At 40.7% G+C, this 21362-nt stretch overlaps 3 protein-coding genes across 3 annotated transcripts in view; 2 read left to right on the top strand and 1 right to left on the bottom strand.

Annotated features, from left to right (window-relative positions):
- The window catches only part of ahr1b (aryl hydrocarbon receptor 1b), a 31762-nt gene extending 27926 nt beyond the window's left edge, over positions 1-3836 (top strand). The window contains exon 11 of the mRNA XM_084478741.1: positions 1134-3836. Coding sequence (XP_084334867.1) covers positions 1134-1283 — 150 coding nt within the window. The 3' untranslated portion in view covers positions 1284-3836. The remainder of the gene's footprint in view (positions 1-1133) is intronic.
- Positions 3837-8420: 4584 nt separating this feature from the next.
- LOC311358804 (zinc-binding protein A33) lies at positions 8421-12427 on the top strand (the record flags this gene model as incomplete). Its single annotated transcript, XM_084478917.1, has 9 exons — positions 8421-8436; positions 8897-9009; positions 9290-9337; positions 9435-9533; positions 9628-9744; positions 10447-10605; positions 10904-11041; positions 11133-11184; positions 11892-12427. The coding sequence occupies 9 exons, from the start codon at positions 8421-8423 to the stop codon at positions 12425-12427; spliced, it is 1278 nt and encodes a 425-aa protein (XP_084335043.1).
- Positions 12428-18730: 6303 nt separating this feature from the next.
- gdf3 (growth differentiation factor 3) lies at positions 18731-20313 on the bottom strand (the record flags this gene model as incomplete). Its single annotated transcript, XM_084478007.1, has 2 exons — positions 18731-19593; positions 20046-20313. 2 exons carry the CDS (start codon positions 20311-20313, stop codon positions 18731-18733), a joined length of 1131 nt encoding a protein of 376 aa, XP_084334133.1.
- Positions 20314-21362: the final 1049 nt, after the last annotated feature.

Raw genomic sequence — 21362 nt, 5'->3', positions numbered from 1 at the left:
TGAATATGTTACATGGATTTTAAACATGGTTGGTGGTTAATGTGCCATGTGTATCTCTTCTATTTATTGATGTGATAAATAGAAGGGGTAGTGTTGTTGGTTTATTATTTATTATTGGTTTATGACTAATAAACCAGAGCATTGTTTATGACCAACTGTTCCTCCTGGCCTTTTGTTTGGAGCTGTGATTAATAGTGTTGTTATTTGTCTCATTTAACAGAAGGTTACATAAGTTAATGTGTATGATTATCTGTTGTATTCTAGCTTTTGACAATATTCATATGAATCTTTGCAGACCCACGTTTCATCCCTTACCCAGACAAACCGCCCAACCCTCTCTTCCTCCCTTTCTCATTTGTTTGCTTGCGCTCGCAAAAATTGGTCGAAAAAGTCCACATTACCTTTTTTCAGAAGAGATTCTTCAGGGATTTTGTAGTGTTTTGACAGAATATAAGGCCATAGTTGTAGTTATCAGACAGCCTTGGAACAAATTGAATAAATGAATAGAAATGCAGACATAGAGCTTCAAAGTTTACTTAATTTCTGGGTATGGAGTCTATAAATGTCAAATTATTCTGTGGCTGTTGATCCTTTGTGCCTCATAAAACCGAGAGGGACAATAAAGATGAATTGAGTGATCAGAATAATATACAATAGAGTGACAGTTACTCTGCGTAGGTAAATGAGCTCTGTACAACTGTCGCTCTTCTATTTTTTATATTTATTTATGTTCTTATATATACCTTTTTTATTATACTGTTATATTTAGTGAGCAAGATAGGTTGAACAAGGCTATATTATTGTTTATTGTTTATTGTATATTATTGTGTGTGAAGTTTTTTTATTGCAATGACGTTTAATAGGACACATTCAAATTGACATCAAGGTTGTATAGATAATTCAAGTGGAATTTAGATTGGATTATTCAGATTTATATTGACTTTAGTGGATCATTTGGATCCATATTTGTCTGAAATAGAATCTGTATTTTTCCTTATTTATTCGAATAGATGTGTTGATTTATTTTTATAAATAATTAATAGCTTAATAATTGTCAGTAGAAAAAGCTTGATATACATTTCACTAACAGTCAAGCACATATGACCTTGCTGACCTCCACTTGACTTTTGCAGATGGAAAATGGCTGTATCCTGAACAGCTCTTACCAGGGGAACTGTGCTCTGCCCAATGGGAATGGAGCAGCGCCCCCTAACGGCCAGATGCCAGGCCCTGACTCTCTACCCATCCTAGCAGACCCACAGGTCACAGACTTCTACCTTTGACCGAGGGGGGAAGGGAGCCAGTATGCTGCCATTACACTCTTACGTCTTATTTAGAATCACCCTAACAACTAGGCCCAGCTTTTTACTTCAACTAAAAAATGAGAAAAACAAAAATAAGCATTTTGGTTATTTTGTGTGTGTCTGTGTGTATGTCTGTTTAGCTGTGTGTGTGTGTGTGTGTGTGTGTGTGTGTGTGTGTGTGTGTGTGTGTGTGTGTGTGTGTGTGTGTGAGAGAGTATGGGCGAGAAAAAGAGTAATATTTTACATTGTACATAACATTATCATTTAAGTCCTTTGTTTACAACAATGCAGTCAGAGCTTGGGTCAGGTTGCCACCATTTTGAGGAGCGGAGACGAGGTTTATGTCCTTTCTTTTCAGTGTGCTGTCCAGTCCTTGCCCTCCACCATCCTGAGATTTGTTTTTAATTTAAGTTTTGTTTATTTCTTGTTCTTTTGCGATGTGACATCAGCAGCCCTAGTATTTTGAGTCATGAAACAGGAATGTAACTTTTTTTTTCAAGAGTTGGATGAGTCTTTGTTGTACAAAGAATGATGAGATTAAGTCACGTATGTCAGAAGTAGGAATGGTACAGCACAGTGAAATTATGGCTAGAAATACACTGCACTTTATTTCAAGCCCCCCTCAACCTCATTACCACCGTTAGGAATTCAGTTAAGGTTTTAAAGAAACACGTTGCTTTCGCATAATTTCCCAGAAGCAACTGTTTATGAAGTCTTTAGCAGTTAGTTGATAGTGTTAGCAATTGAGTACTTTGTCCTGAAGTGGCATTCAGACAACAAGTGTTCATCGTTGTAGCGAAATCTATCCTAGATGATTGATAGCATAGATATATATTTTTTCTCCCACTTGAGGTAACTTTTTTGTTGGACTTGTTGATCTGGTACCTCTGGATTTTTATTTTGTTTACGGTGCTAATTCTTTACTGTGACTGTCAAACTTGAATCACTTGATTTACATTTTCAATATTTATTAATGTCTACCTGACTTTTTCTTTTGTTTTTAAATCACATTATTTTGAGAAAAAATAACATTTGTGTGATTTTCTTTTGTTCAAAATGAAAATTGGTCAAAATGATGTCCTTGCTTGTTTATTTTGGGAGTAAAGTCATTCTACTGGGGCAGGTCCTGGCTCAACCTTATCTCATTCCAATCAGGGCAGACCTATATGTTTCTTAAGTATGTTTCTTAAGTATTCTCATTTTCTCTTTACATAATGGTACAATTAGGGTTATTTACAGTCAGGAACTGCAAGTAGGCATATATATGACAAGACAATCACAAAACCAAATGTGAGTACAGATATTTAAAACGCACACCAAGAAAATACGCTTTTTCTGCTACAGATACAGTTTTGAATGTTTCATGTACATAGCAAGCATTTGGGGAAATGACACAAAATAGAGCTATTTCATCATAAACATGCTGAAAGAGATTTTCATGTAGCCTAGTTATTACAATTATGTCATTAGTATTACAATTAATGTGATCCATATTATATTAACTGTTGAAATGTGACACACGAGTTCAGAAATAGACAATTTCTGGTTTCCTTTCTTTTCTACAACAGAATTGTTTGAAATATTTATCTTGATTTGATATGACCTGTTAGAAATGTCAAAAAAATGTGTTTGTGTACATAAAAGCTAACAAATTATGTATTAAGAAACACAGGTTCCTGTACATTGATCTACGTCTTTTCACTCCTTTTAAACACAATTTCTAAACCCACCGCTGCTTATTGAGTTACCTGGATTTTTATTGTACATTGTAAATGCTAATCTCCCATCACGAAACAGCTTGAATCTTGCATCAGTCTGATAACTGTGCCATACTACTGAGACCTGTGATGATATAGGTCAAATGTTTGGAGAAACGTTCATTTTGTGATTTGCTTAGCCACGCTAGCAACAGGCCTACAGGATATAATGTATATGTTTATGGTAACAAAACATTTTTGACCCATGTCTTTTGACTGCCTGTTCGAAATATTTTACTTTGTCCTTTGAAATAAAGGATTTATTCAATCACGTTGAAAAGAAAGTGGTCTTTCAAGTTTGTAACTGTGTCAGTGACAAACTAAATTTCAAATGTGAAAATAATTTGCCGTTCCCTTGCAAAATGTTCACCATCTGAAGCTGTGGTCTGCCAGAAAGGGTTCTGTCCTGATGTTTATTGTTAGTGTCCGGTTACTAAATGGGCTGCCTAAGCTTTATGTTTGTGTTTAATTACACTGCAGGAGTCCAGTGGATTTCTGCAACATTAAAGACTCAACATCAAACATATCTTGGGACCTCAGAGATAATGGAGTGAAAAGAAAACACTGCTTTGGGGGTCTTCAGTATAACGCTCAGTGGCATGCAAGGCTGGGATGTCAGAAACTGCAGCACGATGAATGACGCATAATAATGCATTGACATGTTACAGGGTCTGAAAAAGTTTGGTTGTTTGTGATTCATAATGACATAGTTTTGTATTCATGTGCACAAACAATATTGTTGTTTGTCAAAGTAGGTGGAAGGCTGCTGCTTCTAAGAGGGCATTTGATGTGATTTCATCGTTGGACAGTTTGGGAGTATTATCTCGAGGTTCTGCAATCAATAGACCAAAATGAATCATGAAAACAAAATTGTCTGTGCAAAAACCCAAGCCTTCAGGCATATTATTATTACAATAGAATAGCTTCTAAGTAGGCCACAGACAGATATCCCATCCTTTACGATGCATGATGTTGACTTTAGAGCCCATTCTCCTGAGGTGGACTCACCCACTGCGATGGTTTCTCTGGGACAATGCACAGCAGTGCTTTGTGATGACTGGGCCCGCCAGAGGGGCACAGTGACAGTGTCGCTGCGCATATGAACGATGAGAGGAAGTCAAAATATTGTGATGGTGGAGCAGACATTACCGCGCACGCTTGGTTGGTCTAACATCATAACTCTGTTCCCCCTGTGGTTAAAAGCACTGGAGCGACTCACTTGAGATAGGGCAATGTTCCATCGGAGGACACGGGCGGATACAAAAACCAAGGTTAGGAAATATGCTTGATACAAGTGCAGTTCAACAACCTTTAACTGAGGCCGTCTGAATTTTTGTCATGTCACGCGATTCTGCGTAACCTTCACATTATCTTTAAACATTAACATGTGTGACATCCCTAATCGATTTCGGACACTTTGAAGGCCAATGTGTGCTTGTGATCACATTCTGGCAGATGTGAAACATCCAAAGGTATAAACCATTTTTAAGGTTATATTACCCCAAATAAGCAAAGTCACAGTACAGAGTCTATGCAAAAACCTCTGATGTTTGCAAAGACAAGTCACAACAAAATTACGTTTTCCTATCCAAAGGGCTCCACATTAACTTGGTGAGCAATTCACAGTGAGGCCAAATGACTAAATTAAACTCAATGAGAAACGTTCAGTATGGATGTGTGTGCCTGGGTGAGTGTGTAGTCCCGTACTTTATCATTGTTGAGGCAGCATTGACAGATGCTGCCTTGCTGCAGAATTATAGAAAACCCATGGTTACTTTTCATAAATATAGGCTAATCCTTTTTCATGGATATGTATGGCTTAGTAATTCCACAGTATGCATGGAGTGAATGCCGCCCAGCCACAAATAGCGTGGTTCCCAGAGGCTGACATTACTACCATAGGTTCTCCAGGCCTATGTTGCTAACCATCCCTTCATACGAAGTGACAAGAAAAGGACAGAGAGGGATGTTAGATGTGGGCTGAATTAGTGGGGCGGGGGTGGGGGAGGGGAGGGAGGTCAGGGCCGTGTATTTGTGCAATCATGTAGCACATCTGTGTTGTCATCAGCGGCATACGGCCATGGAAAAAAAAATGTCTTACATCTCGTACGATAACCCCTGCCCCGGACAATACCGGGAAAGAGCCTTTCAGTGGAGGTCAAGGAGCTGCATCATAAACGTCTGTTTCCATTTCCTAATGAAGAAGAAGCGGGCCACGGGGTGAAGCGGCCATGTTTGTGGGGGCGAATAAATGCTGTAGGAGACACAATGACGTCAGACCTTTTGCCTCTTTCCAAGATACCAAGGCTGAGACTAAAACCACACACACACACACACACAACAAAATAGACCAAGCATGCCCAAGGGACACTGTTAAAGGTAGCCAATTGCGGAGATGATGTCTTTTTCCAGGCTGAGGTTGGCCGCGGGCAGCGGAGTGCAGACATAATGACTAGGCAATTAGTTTCTCTGGACCAGCGAAAGAGGAAGGCGTTTCTGCCCGGGAAAAGTGAATCATCGACCCCAATCTGGGAATCTCTGCCCCATTGGAGCGGTTCTGTGAACATTAAGGGAACTGGGATGCTTGGATTGTTTCTACCTCACTAAAAGGTGAGGTTTGTGTCGTGTTTATATACACACACAAACTGTAGGTTTTGTATTTACAAAAAAACATTGTGAGGATGTGAGAGACAGCCAAAAAGTCTCTCACATCCAGATTCTCTAAAAAAAAGTTTTCTGTGAGGGAAAGGCTTGGCAAAATAAAAAAAATCTCTTTAACAACAAATCCTCTTTCCCTTATTCTCTATCAAAGGTGCTGTAGGCAAGATGTATGCCATAGAGATCCATACCTTATTAGAGATTGAACTGCTTTCACAATGTCTGTTCTGGTTTACTGCACCTGCCTCTGTGTAAGACTATTCCGGTTTGAAACCAATTCTGTCTCATTTCTGGGATGCCCTGATTGGTTCAGAGAATCCATCTTGCATGCCGATCACACAAAGCACCAACAGCGTTATGTCAAATCAACCAAAGGTGCGTGATGCAACACTTCTCAATGGTGGAAAAATGTAGTGAGGGAGGGGGCATTTTTGGGGGGTATGTTTATGTTCTCAGTATTGCCCTCTTCTAGTCTCTCTCTTTACAACGCTCAAATTTTACCTCCAGCCGATTTAATGGCTACTGAGCAGTTAGGTTAAATGGAGTGCATGTGGAGTTTAAGTAATAAGGTCCAGGTGACTGGGTTAGAACCAGGTTCTTCAGATATAAGACCATTGCTGTGCAGGGCACCTTGGGCCCCCAATGGGTTTGTTAGTGGCAGTCAGTCCATCTGTTGTGGAGAAACATATAGCATGTCAATTCAAATAAGAGAAGCTGAGAAGCTAGATATTGATAGCTATGAGAGGTCTTCAAGGCAATAGATAAAAAAGGACACCTTTAATTATTACTTAAACTTTTATTATATCCTTAGTTATCCTTAGTTCATTATTATTAGTTCATTATTATGAACTAAGGACTATTTCCTTAGTGTAAAGGAGAACATGATTTATTTATTTAGAAAAACAGCAACTGAAATTTCTCAACTAACTGTAGTCGCAAATAGCGATGCAAGAAAAATACTTTTGCATTGGGAAATTCAGTGGTGATGGTGATAGCGTTTCAACACAATGGAATTCTATAACCTATTGCAAGTACTGTGTCACTGATGCTAGTTAGGGTTAGATCTAAATGTTTAGTCATGGGGTTGCTATTTAGACCTTTGCAAGTTATTTTCTGGAAATCCTTCACCCGATTTTCTTAGTGTCCAAAGACCTCAAGCCTTCTGGTGGACCCATTATTTCCTATAAACATTCATGGATGACTGTTCTTCAGACGATCGACACAGTGTGTGTGTGTGTGTGTGTGTGTGTGTGTGTGTGTGTGTGTGTGTGTGTGTGTGTGTGTGTGTGTGTGTGTGTGTGTGTGTTCATTTAGGCCTAATGAAAATAACGATCCAAAGCTGAATAACATTCTATAAAGAGGTTACATAGTGCTTCGCCAGGATAGAATTTTAGGATTGTTGACATAAAACATGTTGAACATTAAGGTGTGTGCTGAACCAGAATAATGTTAATTCCTGATTACATTACAGATAGAGTGCAGAGCTGTATCACTGGAATCAAGCAGCAGGACATCATCTCCCTCTAGTGGCCTGTTGTGGATTTAAAAAATACAACGGAAATTAAAATAAAGTATTATATGAAAGGATGGGCTTGTACAACTAATTAATGATCACCCTTATAACCGATTTCTCATTCATGCATTTGTCCCTCCAACGAATTTGGCATGATGGAGAATTCCAATATAAAAATGATTGCTTGAATGATTGTCGCAAGCAAGAAATTGCTTGCGACCTTTTTGGTTCGAACCAGGAGTCAAGGATATTGTGAGGTTTCACCGGACTTACTGCTCATTTTACAATTATATTTTTAGCCCTTGGTGTTCTCATGTATATATATATATATATACATGAGAACACCAAGGGCTAAAAAAAAAAAAATATATATATATATATATATATATAAAGAATATTTAAACTATTGGACTATACTATATTACCTTTGGATGCTTTGACGTAAGCTTCTGTGCTTTTCCATTGGCTGGAAAGGAATTAATTGACAAAGGATTGATCTCTGACATTCATTTGGCCATAGAAGGAACAAGGTTGATTTTTGGACAGAAAGACCACTTCACAGACCTGAGCTATATAAGCTCATTTTACGATACAAATATTGATCGACCCCATTTTTACCTAATTTTTAGATTTTTTTTTTAGTATTTTTCTATGAATCATTTCTTCCTTCCCTAACCTCAAGAGGGCGGCATGGTGCAGCGCACTGTGTGGCCGAACATCTGCAAAGGGACTCTTTTTTTTCTTTTTTTTAACTGTGTAGGCTATCTAACAGGGAGTGGGTCTGATACGATGAGAGGAGCGCTGTGGGAGTTGCCATTGATGCATTTTCGTAAACAACCAAGATGAAGTCATCTTTTACTTCATCGGTAATCTTTTAAAAGCTAAAATTTAAATTAGAAACACAACTGAATAAAATAATCTTCTGTTGAGAACTTCTCCGAGGTGAGTGCATGCAGTTTAGACATGTTTCCTTGTGCCTCATAGACAGAGAGATCCAATTTCTCTAAATAGCTCTGGGTGGGGCTACACTGACATATAAAAGTCAATTGTGTTCAACAGGTATGCTTGGTTGTTGTCCCAACTGCCACAGTTCACATGGGGTTGGAAGACCTGCTGAAACAACTCAAATGTATGTTTGGAGGAGCCGATTTGTATCACCTGGATATGCAAAGTGTGTGAAAAGTAAAGATGACTTCTGAAGCAGGTTGGTTTATTTAAAAACTTGATTTGATTTATCCCCCGGAGAGCTAAACTGAAATTGTTCTTTGTCACATACGTATCTTACATCGTTATAGCCTAGCATCTTAATGCTGTGTTTTTAAATCAAAACCATTTTGGGCCTGCCTGGTAATTTATTGGATTTACGATATATATTCATACAACAAGTGTCATATTAGTAGACCGAAACTCATTTAAAACGGATCCAGAGACACCTATAGACAAACAACTGAAAATGACAATCAAATATCATCAAATTTTCATCGCAAGACATTTTTGTGATTTCTAGGCAGAAATATTTTTTGTTGTGGACCGGAAATGTTCAAGTTACTTTGACTGAGTACCAATTTTAACGGTATTATGTGTGATGGCATTAATTACAGTGTTGGTGGTTGTCTAGTGCATATCACATTAAAGATGTGCTTTGCTTCCAACATGTTTTACAGAGAGAGATAGAACTACCGGCAGTTTCAGCAGCTTTGGTCCTATCAAGAAGAAGATTGAAGAAATAAAATGTCACTCAAAACCCTTTTTAAACCCAAATTTTGCTCTATTCAAGGTTAGATACTCATAAAAGCTATCAAAATCCTAAACCAGGGTGTGAATTACCTGGTCCTGATCTGGTCATGCTCCAGATCCAGATAACAACATTGTGTTTTGAAAAGAGGTTGAGTGACTTACGCATAACAGTGGAGCACTAGGTGGAGGGACCCCCCAATTGTTGCCAGATATTTGAAATACTAAAATGAAATACACTAAAATTTGTTGATTTAAGAATAACAAAACATGGCTTGGATATGCTGTAATTTATTGTTTGTGTTGTTGTGTGCCTAACAAAGCTGTCGGAACGGCTCATGAAAAAAGTCTGCAAGATACTACACTCAAAGGTGAGAACAAAGCCAGTCTAAGCCACTCAGAAGATAAACAGCATGATTATTGGAATGTGACCAGTAGTTTGAGTTGTTTTCATGTCCTCCTTCATAGAGTGTGGATCCCACTGGACCAGAACCTGTGGACTTCACCCTGGATGAATCTAAACTCATCCTCAGAGAGATTGCTCAGGAACTGGACCGGATAATGCAGGTGGGTCCAGTTGTGGTCCAATGCTGTGAATGGTATTAACATTACATTACCTGAGATGAACCTAATCACACTCATCAATCATAACTCTACACAGACGAGAGGTCTCTCACTGTCAACCAAAGTCAATAAAGATGGGTCTAGTCTGGAGGAGCAACAAGCATTCCTTCTTCAGTTGGCTCAGGACCTCCCGCCACAAGCACATGGCCCAGAGGTTGGTCATAAAAACAGAAGTATTAGTATTAGTACAGTATTAGAATTCATTCTAATGCAAACATTTAATGTATTCAATTAAGCTCAGAAATAATTATTGCAGTGCCATGATCGGTAAGATCGATAGATTATTGACGTTGTTATTTTGCAAAGATTATTGCTGTTGTTATTTCGCAAAGAAAAGTTCAAGTGTAAATTAAAATGTGGAAGTTTGTTAATTAGTTGTGGCTCTATTCTTGAAGTGTGTATTTGTTAATATATTTTTTCTGGTCTGAGCTGTATTTGTACCTTTCTGTGGAAATGCAGGTAAGCCACATTTAGGTCATAATTGTTGAATGTAAAGAAAAAAAGAGAGTTGAATGTACACTTCAAATTTTTATTAATTAGTGAAGATAAGTCTTAAATATACCAATTCAGTATGATGTGGATACAGGAGAGAGTACTTACGTACGGCAGATATGCCCCAATATAGTGTTTCCGCAAAGTGAAATATCTATATTTTAACATGCTTGCCCTCCATATCTAGGGGCCCATACAGCCCTCCTTACATTCCCTGCTCAAACGGTGTGTCAAGTAATGCAGGCAAATCTGATTAAACTGCTATATATAAACCTCACTTGCCTTCATTTGATGTAAAATGTATTGTATGTTGACATTCTGCATGTGCAATGACAAACCCCAAAGTACATTGTGTGTTTACCAGATGCTCCTCGGACAATCACCAATGTCGAGGCCATGCAGTCATGGGCTGGAGAAGAACAAGGGAGAAGCATGTAAACAAAAGCCTGAAGAGGACAAAAGACTAAAGAAGGCCATTGGTGATCTTTCTACATGGACCTGGACTCTGAGAGAGATGGAAGAGGTAAGGCTAAAACAACCCTCATGAGATAAGGATGGAATGATGGCTATGGAATGCTGTGACTGTATCGATGGGGTTATGTTAATGATCACTGCTCTGATTTGCTGCCTTATTGCAAGGTTAGGCGTAGGCGTAGAATGGATCAACAATCTTGAGGGTTTGGTATCATGCTGTATGTTGTCAGATACAGGCATCACATGCAGATCATGGCAAGTCAGACAGCATTCCATAGCAGCAGCACATGTATTATAAGCATTAAAAAGGGTGGAAGAAACACAATACTAACCGAACACATTAACAGGACTCGGTCTGTCTGGATATGGACGTGGATGAGGTGGTGAAAGAGATGTGCAAAGAGTGGAAGAAGGGCAAACTGCCCAACATACTCCCTTTGCTGGACTTTGTCATCTTGGATATCCTGCAGCAGGAAGGACAAAAGGTTCCCAGAAACAATGAGATTTCAAATTTATCCAACTTTTAGATTCATTAGGTTCTAGCATTGACTTGTTTCTCTATGTCTTTTTAAACAGCTGTCAATTGCAAAACATTGGAACAAAAATCAAGAGCTCTTCAACAGTAGAGGTATATTTGTGCTTCCTATTTTTTATTATTTGTAGTGGATGAGGTTACACACTCAAACACATACACACTCACTATGTAAAGCACTTTGGGTCCCTTAAAAGGGCTATATAAATGCAATTAATCAATATTATTATACTTATGGTTTAATTTTACTTCCTACGTGCTGTTTTAACCCACATGGTGTGTTAGAACCAGTTATTGCCGCCCTCCTGTTGCTTATTGTTCAATGTCAATGACTAAACAAAAACAGTTTTGTGATGCTTGTTGCACCTACAGCCTTCTTTCTTCATTCTCTTGTTGCAGTTGTAGGCTGCAACATAGGTAAAGAAAGGTAAAAAAAGAAAAGAAAGGTAATTGTTCCTGCTGAATGTAAGCTAACTGGTCCTCTAATGTGTGTGTGCTAACATGTGCTTGTTTCCTTCTATAAGCTGATCGACAGGTTCCTGATTCTGGTAAGTCTTAGTGTCACTTTAGTGTATAAGTAACTATAGTTTAGGTTTTGTTGGAAGTCGATTATTGAAGATAGAGATTGTTAGGGATGACCATTTCTCTTTTATGTTTACAGTATGGAAATGGATTGCCAAGAAAACAGGTCAGTACAGAATTATTTTTCTTTTTTTATAGCAATGCATAGAACAAATTGAATGGAACATCTTGCATCAAGTCTTATTTTCCACTATACTCTCTTCTCTGATACCAATTCACAGCTGAGGTCAGACTTGATGAATCTATCGCACACCCATGTCTGAAGATATCCCTAGATGGGAGAGCGATGAAAATAGACCCGATCGTGGAGTGCGTCCACGACCCATGGAGAGACTTCAGAAGAACCAAACACCAATACGATGGCTGGTGGTGCGTGTTGGGCAGAGAGGGCTTTGTTTCCGGAAAGCACTACTGGGAGGTGGATGTCAAAGGCAAGACAGAGTGGAGGATGGGGGTGGTGAGGAATTCTGCTCCCCGAAATGGCTTTAAAAATCTGAACGTGAAAACAGATTACTGGACTCTGAAACTGCAGCTGGGCCAGCTCATGGCCATGACGGTTCCTGTCACTAAGCTAGCCAGATGTGCACCCAGTGTGTTGGGTGTGTTCCTTGACATGGAGGAGGGACAGGTGTCCTTCTACGATGTGGGCAACAGGTTCCACATCTACTCCTTCAATGTCAGTTTTGATCGTGATGAAACGATTTTCCCTGTGTTTGGCACCGTTGAGACAGTGAGAGAGATGCTCATCTTGAATTGAAAAGAATTGCACCGCATTAAGATGTGTGTAAATGATACACTGGAATTGGAAAACTGAAAATATCATACAAATAGGCATAGATATATATTATACACAGATACAGCATAATTGGTGTGTGAGCTTTACAAATGTTTTTTAACCTCTTCCTAGAAGCCAGAACAGCCCAGTCCAATTGTTCCAACCAGTCTCATGCACACAAGCTATTTAAAACCTCACGACACATAGACCTTGTACAAAGTAGTCAAGTAGAACTACTAATAAATTGTCTTTGAATTAATAAGACTAAAATATTAGTTGTCGTTATATTGTGGAGGACAAGTTGCATGAAGTTCACTTGTAGATGGCCACTTCCATCCTTTCGATCTTGGAGTTTTCCCCCCATTTTTTGGATAAGTAATTGTTTCTTCTCTAACACAGTATCGGTAATCATTTTTGGTATTTTGTGTAAAACTCATGGTACTTATTGTAATTAATTAAAAGTAGTACTGTTGTGAATTTAAATATTGTCGCTATATTAAATAAAAACATGAAAAAATATGTTTCAACCTGTAGCCAATTTTCCAATCATTTTGGGTCTAAGGGACTAATGATGATTTTTGTTTCTGGAAAGCAGCACTGGGAGTTGGACATCAGGCAAGTTGCTATGGAGGATGGGGGGGGGGGGGTCAGTGAGTCTGCAGCCCAAAATGGCTTTAAAGGTCTGGCCGTCTCTTGGCCAGGACGTTGCCAGTCACTAATGGTCTAGTTTAGTTTAGTTTATTTTGATCACATAGATTCACAACATTACATCCAGACATAAGTTGTCATCTTAATTATTTTTTATAATTATTGTTATAATTGTTGTAATAATGAATTCCTGTATATTTTATACATATTACATGCAAAGTTATGGCACAAAACTAAATAAATCCACATTAATTTTCAGATTGCCATACATGGACTTTAATACTTGTAAAGCATCTTCTTTTTCAGTATTTGTTTAAGTCTTTGCATCGTGTTACACATTTTATTTTCTTCATCTAAGGCATTCCACATGTTTACTCCTTTTACCCATTGGCAGTCTTAGCCCTTTGGGGGCTCCAGGCAAAGGTGACCAAATTGTGAATTGTTGACCGGGGGGGGGGGGGGGGGGGTTGCATGATTGGTTCGCACGTTAGCAGGGAGACCGTCAATGCGTGAGTAGTTGGACATCCCGGCGCTGCTATTATGACGGGATTTTTATAAAAACAATAGATATGGGGAAAAATATAAAGAGGGCATTTTGGCTGTAGTACGTACTAACAGTACGGTCCGCCCCTGCTTTTACCGATAGACATCTTTGTTTTACATTTGTTCTTATCTTTATCTTTGTAAACATGCACATTCCCCTTAGTAGGCCTACTTACTTACTCTGCCTAACATGAAACAACTTCTGTCACTTTGTTTGGCACCATAAAGACAGGTACTTGCATCTCACAATTACACCGCATTGTGTGTTCACATGGCACAACTGAAAGAAGTCATTATAACCAATGACATCACTATACCCACCACAATGCATGAGACTGGTTGAAATTGTTGAACTGGGTGTGATATCACGCAACAACAGAAATGGAATGCAAAGCAGCGCAGCTTCTTGGAAGACAGAAAAATGAAGATAAGCTGTGTGCGTCATCTCTCCTTTCCTACTGCAACACTGCCTAATCAAGTGTGGTATAAAATATATATTTACCTTTAAATTTGGATCTTTAGAGCTAAAAAATAAAATTGGATACGAAACACAACTGAATGGAAAAAAAACTACGGTTGAGGACTTCTCCGAGACTAGCATGTTTACTTCAGTTTAGACCTCTTGCCGTGTCCGCTTTGTGATACATCCACCTTCTCTGGAATATCTCTGGGCAGAGCTACACAAGTCGATTGTGTTCAACAGGTATGCAGTGTTGTCGTGTTAATGGAACGGTTCACACATGGCAACACAGTCTCACTCTGAGAACGTCAAATTCCGACTAGTGGCAAGGGCACTTGTCACTAGTCACTTGTCACAGGTTATCCAACACATGGGGTTGGATGACCTGCTGAAACAACCCAAACGTGTGCTTGGAGGAGCCGATTTGTATCACCTGGATATTTAAAAGGTATGAAGAGCAAAGATGACTTCTGAAGCAGGTTAATTTATTTAAAACAGGATCCCTTATTGTTATTAACGCTTTCTCTCTGTCGTCTGATGGGGCAGAGTTATCTGGTTCTGGGTCGTCAGCAAAGCAGCAAGCTTGGTAATCAATGACACATGAGTGAAACAAGGCAGAATCACTCTGAGAGATTTGGAGCTTATTTAGATATAAAAAACGTATACATTTTGTTCAAGGAAAGATCACGCCCTTGGCATGAAGAGTCTATAGAGTTGTCTTCCACAGCTTTGGCCCGACCTCGGACATGGTCCATCTCGGGTGCGCAGTGGCGGATTTAGTAAATTGGGGGCCCAAGGCGAAGATATTTATGGGGCCCACCTCATCCGATCTTTGTAAGAGAACAGAGAAAAAAAATGTACAGACTGAATGGTGGATAGGCAGGTAAAGCTAATTCACGCAGAAGTGAAGGTTGGAGATGAGAAAAAAAATCTTCCCCTTTAAAACCTGCATTCACTTCTTTACTCTAAAATGAAGATGGAAAGCAGAGAACACACAAAGTGTAGCACTACACAAACTAATAGTCACGATGGAACCCTACAGAGAATAAGGTTTCAGATAACACCTGTCTTTGCCAAAATGCCAGCACTGTTTATTCTTTTTTTTTTTTTTATCAAATCAATATCAGTATAACAGCAAGACAAGTAGTTAGGGTAAACCCCCACAAACAGTCATATAGGCCTACTTAGCAAAATATCACAAACAGCCATATACTACTTGGCATTGCACTTGAGATTGAACATTTCAAACAAACATATATATATATATATATATATAAAGAAAAAGAGAAAGAGAGAGAGAAAAGATGTTTCTCAATTTGCGTTCTTGTCTGTACTTGTGTACTTGCGTTCTTGTGAAACATCATCAGTCGTAGCCCAAGTACTGTTCCAATTCAAAGTACGCATCAAGTCAAGTACAGTCGTAAAACCCGGAAGTGTTCTCGATGCGTTCTTAAACTGGCCGTTCCACCGAGGATGTATCAGAGGTGACTTGTGTGGACTTGGGACCGTTAAATATCCCAGGATGCATTTTGCATTCCCATGTTTTAAAATATTAGTATGTAAGCTATAATAATAGGCTATATAGGAACATTTTACATATATAACAAAAATGTAGGCCTATTCATTCAAAATATTGACATACTATTTTAAAATTAAAGAGGCTGGGGTTTTGTTTTATATAATTTGTTTATATTGTATAAGTCGCTGATAGAGGAAACTCATCGCAACGGCAACGAAAATCCCGGTCAGATCCAACCGATCATGTGTGTGTGTGTGTTTCTATTCTAATCTGTAATTTCTCGCTCATTCGTAATTATTATATCAATAGCCTACTCTCCAACGACATAGGCAGTTAGGCACGCGCATCTGTACCCTACATATAAAAAGTCGTGTGTATAGCTTATACACACGACAAGCATATCTTTTAATTTATATTCATTCAAAATATGAACATACTATTTTAAAATGAAAGAGGCTGGGGTTTAGTTTTATATAATTTGTTTATATTGTTCAGTAGTATAGCACAGTTAACAGAGCTGAGTTGGTGACGTCATCGAGTCCGCTGCTGTTCCAATTGCAGGTGCGTACTCGTGTCCTTGGAAGTCTGTACTTGGAAGTCCGGACTTGCCAAGTACGCACTTCCAAGTCGGCGAGTCCATAGTTTGCGTACGAGTCCTACGTATTGATGTCTTCTTACAGGTCTTCATCTAGCGCCACTTCACAACTAGCTGCTGCTGCTGCTGTAGCGGCATGTTCAATGCTTTGGACTTTGTTGTTCCTGTCTGTATCCCCAACAACAGCCGTAAAAAAGTGTGTCATCTTTGGCAGTGTTGCCAAATACTTATTAGCGTCTTTTCGCTTTTTTCTTTTATTTGAGCCGCTTGGATAACTTTATTTCCTAACCCTTTATTTTATTTTTTTGTGTTTAGACTCGTCTTGCTTCGTCTCTGTTTGTGTACTTAATAAAAACTACCTATGCCTCAACTGCGGGTGCAGTACGGCTGCGTTTCAACTGGTAGTGGAAATGGTCCGGTAAGGTTCAGTACGGCCAAAAGGGCCAATGGAAAAACGCCATGAGAGTCTCACTAAAAGAACGGGTAAAAGTTAGCCGCAGGTTCGATATTCGCTGAATATCCGGCAAATATCGAACCTGCAGCTAACATTTACCCGCTTAACTAATCAACCCCATTGTATTCAGTTGCTATCAGCTGATCTGAAGCCTGTTTCCTCAAGTTCAAGTTCAGGAAAAACTTCCTCCATCTTCTGCACCAGCTTTTTAAATAAATTGCCGACCCGAAGTGAGTTGACAGCTGTCTACTGAAAACATCTTTCTCCAACCGAAGCAGCCCCTCCACCACCCGTCCGTATACGGCATTCCCCGCCACATCGCAAGGAATGAATAAAGAACGTAAACACGTCGGGAGAAAAACCCTAACCCTAACCCTGCCCAGGAGATTCTGTTGTGGCGATTCCTCCTCTGGCTTGTGGCGATTTTCTCTCTGGCTTGTGGCGATTCTCTCTCTGGCTTGTGGCGATTCTCCCTTCCAAAGCTGAAAATGGTGCTTAAATAGACAGGTAAAAGTAGGCTTCTTCTACAACATTTAAACCTGCTCACTTCATCTGTGTGTCCGTTGTTGCCCCCTCTTGACTATATGCAAGTGTTGCAGCTTTACTGCATGTGATCGGTGCTGCCCCCTTGTGACTATGTGAGGATATTACCTCTTAACTATTGTATGTGCTCAGTGCTGCTCCCTATGGCCATGCAAGGATATTACCTCTTAACTATTGTATGTGCTCGGTGCTGCTCCCTGTGGCTATGTGAGGATATTACCTTTTAACTATTGTATGTGCTCGGTGCTGCTCCCTGTGGCTATGTAAGGATATTATGGCTGAAATATGTCACACTCCGACACTCACACTCGACTATGAATCGCATTATCTAGGGGTCTTAATTCGACTAGGAGTAACCCAATTCGATTTGAGTATAGCTCGACTAAGGTGTATACATGCATCTTAGTAATCCAATCATAGTTGGACAAAGCCAATAAGTCGACTTTCTTGAGTGTCATGTAAACGCACTGTCTCCCTAATTTAATTTTGGCAAAGGGGGCTGAAAAAACTTTATATTTTTCCCTTTTGATATTTTGTGGTGTTAAACTCATGGTACTGAATGTAATTAATGTGAATCTAAATATATCAATTTTTAAAAATACTAATCGTTATCCAGTTAAATTAGTATTTTAGCAAGGGGGTTGTAAACTTTTGCAAAATACTGTATGCCTATCACAATTTGGGACCGAGGCTAGAATTTCCCCAGATTGTTACTATAAATTAACTATCCCAACCTGTATCCAATTTTCCTATCATTTTGGGGCTATGAGACTAATGATTTGTTTCCAGAAAGCAGCACTAGGAGTGGGACATCAAATGCACAATTAATTATGCAGCTTTGTGTTTACATAATATACTTCAATTGGCACAACTGAAAAGTCGTATAAATATGCCTTATAACCAATGACGTTAACCACAATTCATGACTGGTTGAAATGATTGAACTGGGTGTGATGTCATGCAACAACAAATGGAATGCAAAGAAGTGCAGCTACTGTGAAGACGGAAAAATTAAGATTAGCTGTGTGAGTCACCTCTCATTTCCTACTGCATCACTTCCTAAACAAGTGCCATACAAATATTTACCTTGAAATTGAGTCCATTTGATTTTAATCTCAGGTACAAACAATTATTCCAATTGAAATCCATAAACAAAAAAAAAGTAAACTATGAAAATCCTCTAGACTTGAGCAACAGTTATAATTGAGCCACCTCACCTTTAGATTGCAAGCATCCATTTATCATTTGATGATGACAATTCCTCCTCTTACCTGAAGAGGGCAGCCTGGTGCAGCGCACTGTGCAGCCATTTAGCCTATAGCAAATATTTATGTATATCCCTTCGTGTTTTCCGCATTCCAAAAAAGAATATATTAAATATAAAAAATACAAATGTCTGTCCTTTCCACAAAATCTTTATTTTTTTTTTAAAAGTATCCTATACAAAATGTAAAACTTCTGAACCCCTGTCCCACCACCAGGGGTTTTGCGCACTAGTGATGACCAGACATGTCCTCGCACGCTCATCGACAGCCGCACTCGTCGACCACCATGTCCTGGTAGTGCCGCAGCACCACGTTGTCGTTATTGTCGTAGTACAGCATGGAGATGGGCGAGAGGCGGATGGGCACGCAGCATGGCTGCGGGGTCCCGCGCGGGTCCAGCGAGTGCACTAGCGTCTGCAGGATGGCGTGGTTGGTGCCGTTCAGGCTCTCGCTGAGCGGGAAGGGGCACTCGCCGTGGCAGTAGTTGGCCAGGTAGCCCTGCGGCGCGATGATCCAGTCCTGCCAGCCCACGTCCTTAAAGTCGATGTAGAGGCGCCGCGGTTTGCACACGTTGCTGGGCGTCACGGGGAGGTGGACGGCGCTCCGCCGCCGTCTGGAGCGACACTGCTGGGGGTTGAGGGACACGGCCACCAAGGCGGCGTGGACCTCCGGCGGCGGCGCAGACACGGCCGCCGGCTGCAGCGGGAGAGTGTTCCCGGGGCGGAAGGGGAGGAGCTCCTCCTCCGGGTCATCATGGTCCTGCGGCTGCAGTGCTAGCACCAGGCCGTAGTTGCGGCCCGCCCTTCGCCAGGTCTCGGCCAGGGAGGTCAGGTCCAGTGTGAGGGAGGCAGGCTCGGGTCCCAGCGCCACCGACTGGGATAACAGGAGCCTTCGGTTGGCCTCGTGGCTCGCTCCCCTCAGAGTGGCTCGAACTACTTTATACAGGGACACGTCGAGGGTCCGGGGCCCCAGGAAAAACTCGGGGGCCCGGAGCACACCCCACTGAAACTTGACCTCCAGCCGGGCCAGAGACAGCTCCTCCACGGGCTGCAGGACCGACATGTTGAAGAACATTTGCTTCTCAACGCAGTCCTGGCCGCCCCAGCAAGTCACCGACCTGCCTGCAACACATGAAATATACTCAGTTGAAACATATGGGCCTCCAGATTAGGGTGACAAGATTTCTGAAGTGCAAAACCACACATTTGTAGTTTGGTGGTCCATATGTCAACTAAATATCTGACATCATTCGTTCAACCATTTCAACTGACATTAGTCGTTTGTCAAATATGTCAAAATATTTGCCATTTTGTTAATTAATTTAAAAATTAATTTGCCATTCTTATAAATGGTAAATGTAGAAGGCCAGTGTAGTAAAATATTTGTCACTACATGCCAAATGGTTTAATAGCCCATAATGCGTTTGACGCTTAAGCCAAAAAAGTAGGCACCCCAAGACTTGTTGACAAGGGTTAAACAAATATTAAAGTGACCACACACCACCGTAAACTATCGCTTGTTTAAATGTTTACAATTTTTATTAAAGTGTAATTAATAGGCCGAAATGTTTTACCCTGGTCCTGCACGTATCGAATGATGTTTCCGCGCACGCCGTACTCTGACACCATGCACGACTCGCTTTCCTGGACCTCGTCGCCCTTACTCCTTCGAAACATCCGCCACAACATGGACGGAACCCGCCTTGAGGTTCCTGCGGCAGTCGGCCTGGTGGAGAGCCCCAGGGAATCTAAAAACAAACGCTCTCGAGAATCCACCTCCCCTACGTTAGTTAGGGCAAATGCGCCCGTAAATAAAACGTTTAAAAACACGAAACAAGACATATTTTCAAGAGGGGCATTGACTTGACTTAAACGCAAACTCGCACAATCGCATCTCGTGGGGCAGAGATGCCTTTGTTTTTATTGCCACTTTGGCTCAAGCACCGAAACGCAGGTGACTAAGTAGTGGCGTGATTGGCCGACAGGACCTGCTATCTATTGGCACCATGACGAGAGATATCTTATGCTAATTAGTATCAGCCAGGACATGGGGGGACAGAGGAGGTTGGGGGTTAACTGGATGGCCCTTCAAATATAAAATGTAAAAAAAAAAAGAACCAATCATTTCTATTCATACATAACATTCATCCTAATGACACTTAATATGTTTAAATCATCGTAAGTATCGTAGTGTTGGGAGAAAGGTGGAACCTTCTACCAAATTACTAGACAGAGTGAGTGAGTGAGTGTGTGTGTGTGTGTGTTTGCGTGTGTGTGTGTGTGTGTGTGTGTGTGTGTGTGCGTTTGCGTGTGTGTGTGTGTGTGTTTGAGCGTGCGTGCGTGTGTGCTTGAGCTTGGGTCAGTGTGTTTGTGTGTGTGAGTGCATGCAAGCAAGTGTGTGTGCGCCTGTGTGTTGGCTCACTTGACAACTCTTATCAGCATGAGCTCAACTCTTAGATATGCGGAGGCATTCCGGAGGGTTCTCTGTATCTGCAGCAGTAGGAGACTGGTACTGTGGACCGCTCCGTTACCTCCCCCTCTAAGAGCCAGCGCAGCCATCTCCATCCCCCACGGTGCCTCTGGGCTATAAAGACCTCCCCAACCTCTCCTCAAATATGGTCAGAGTTGTGGGGGTTAAAACAGTGCCAACACATACAACATGCTTAATGTGTGTGTGTGTGTGTGTGTGTGTGTGTGAGGGGGGGGGGGTGTTGAGGTATTACAGAGAGAGCGAGGGGGAGGGAGAGGTAGACTTAGAGAGAGGTAGAGAGACAGACACAGAAAGAGAGGGAGACCAAGGGAAAAACAGAGGGTAGCACATCCTAGCTGTGGTCGCAGTTATCTGGCATCAGTGGAGTAAAACCGCAGGATAGCCCTGTCGTCCGTGTGGG

This window comes from Micromesistius poutassou (assembly GCF_964030765.1).
Source record: "Micromesistius poutassou genome assembly, chromosome: 14".
NCBI lineage: Eukaryota > Metazoa > Chordata > Actinopteri > Gadiformes > Gadidae > Micromesistius > Micromesistius poutassou.
Note: the sequence above shows the minus strand (reverse complement) of the source record. Positions and strands in the feature narration are given on the sequence as shown.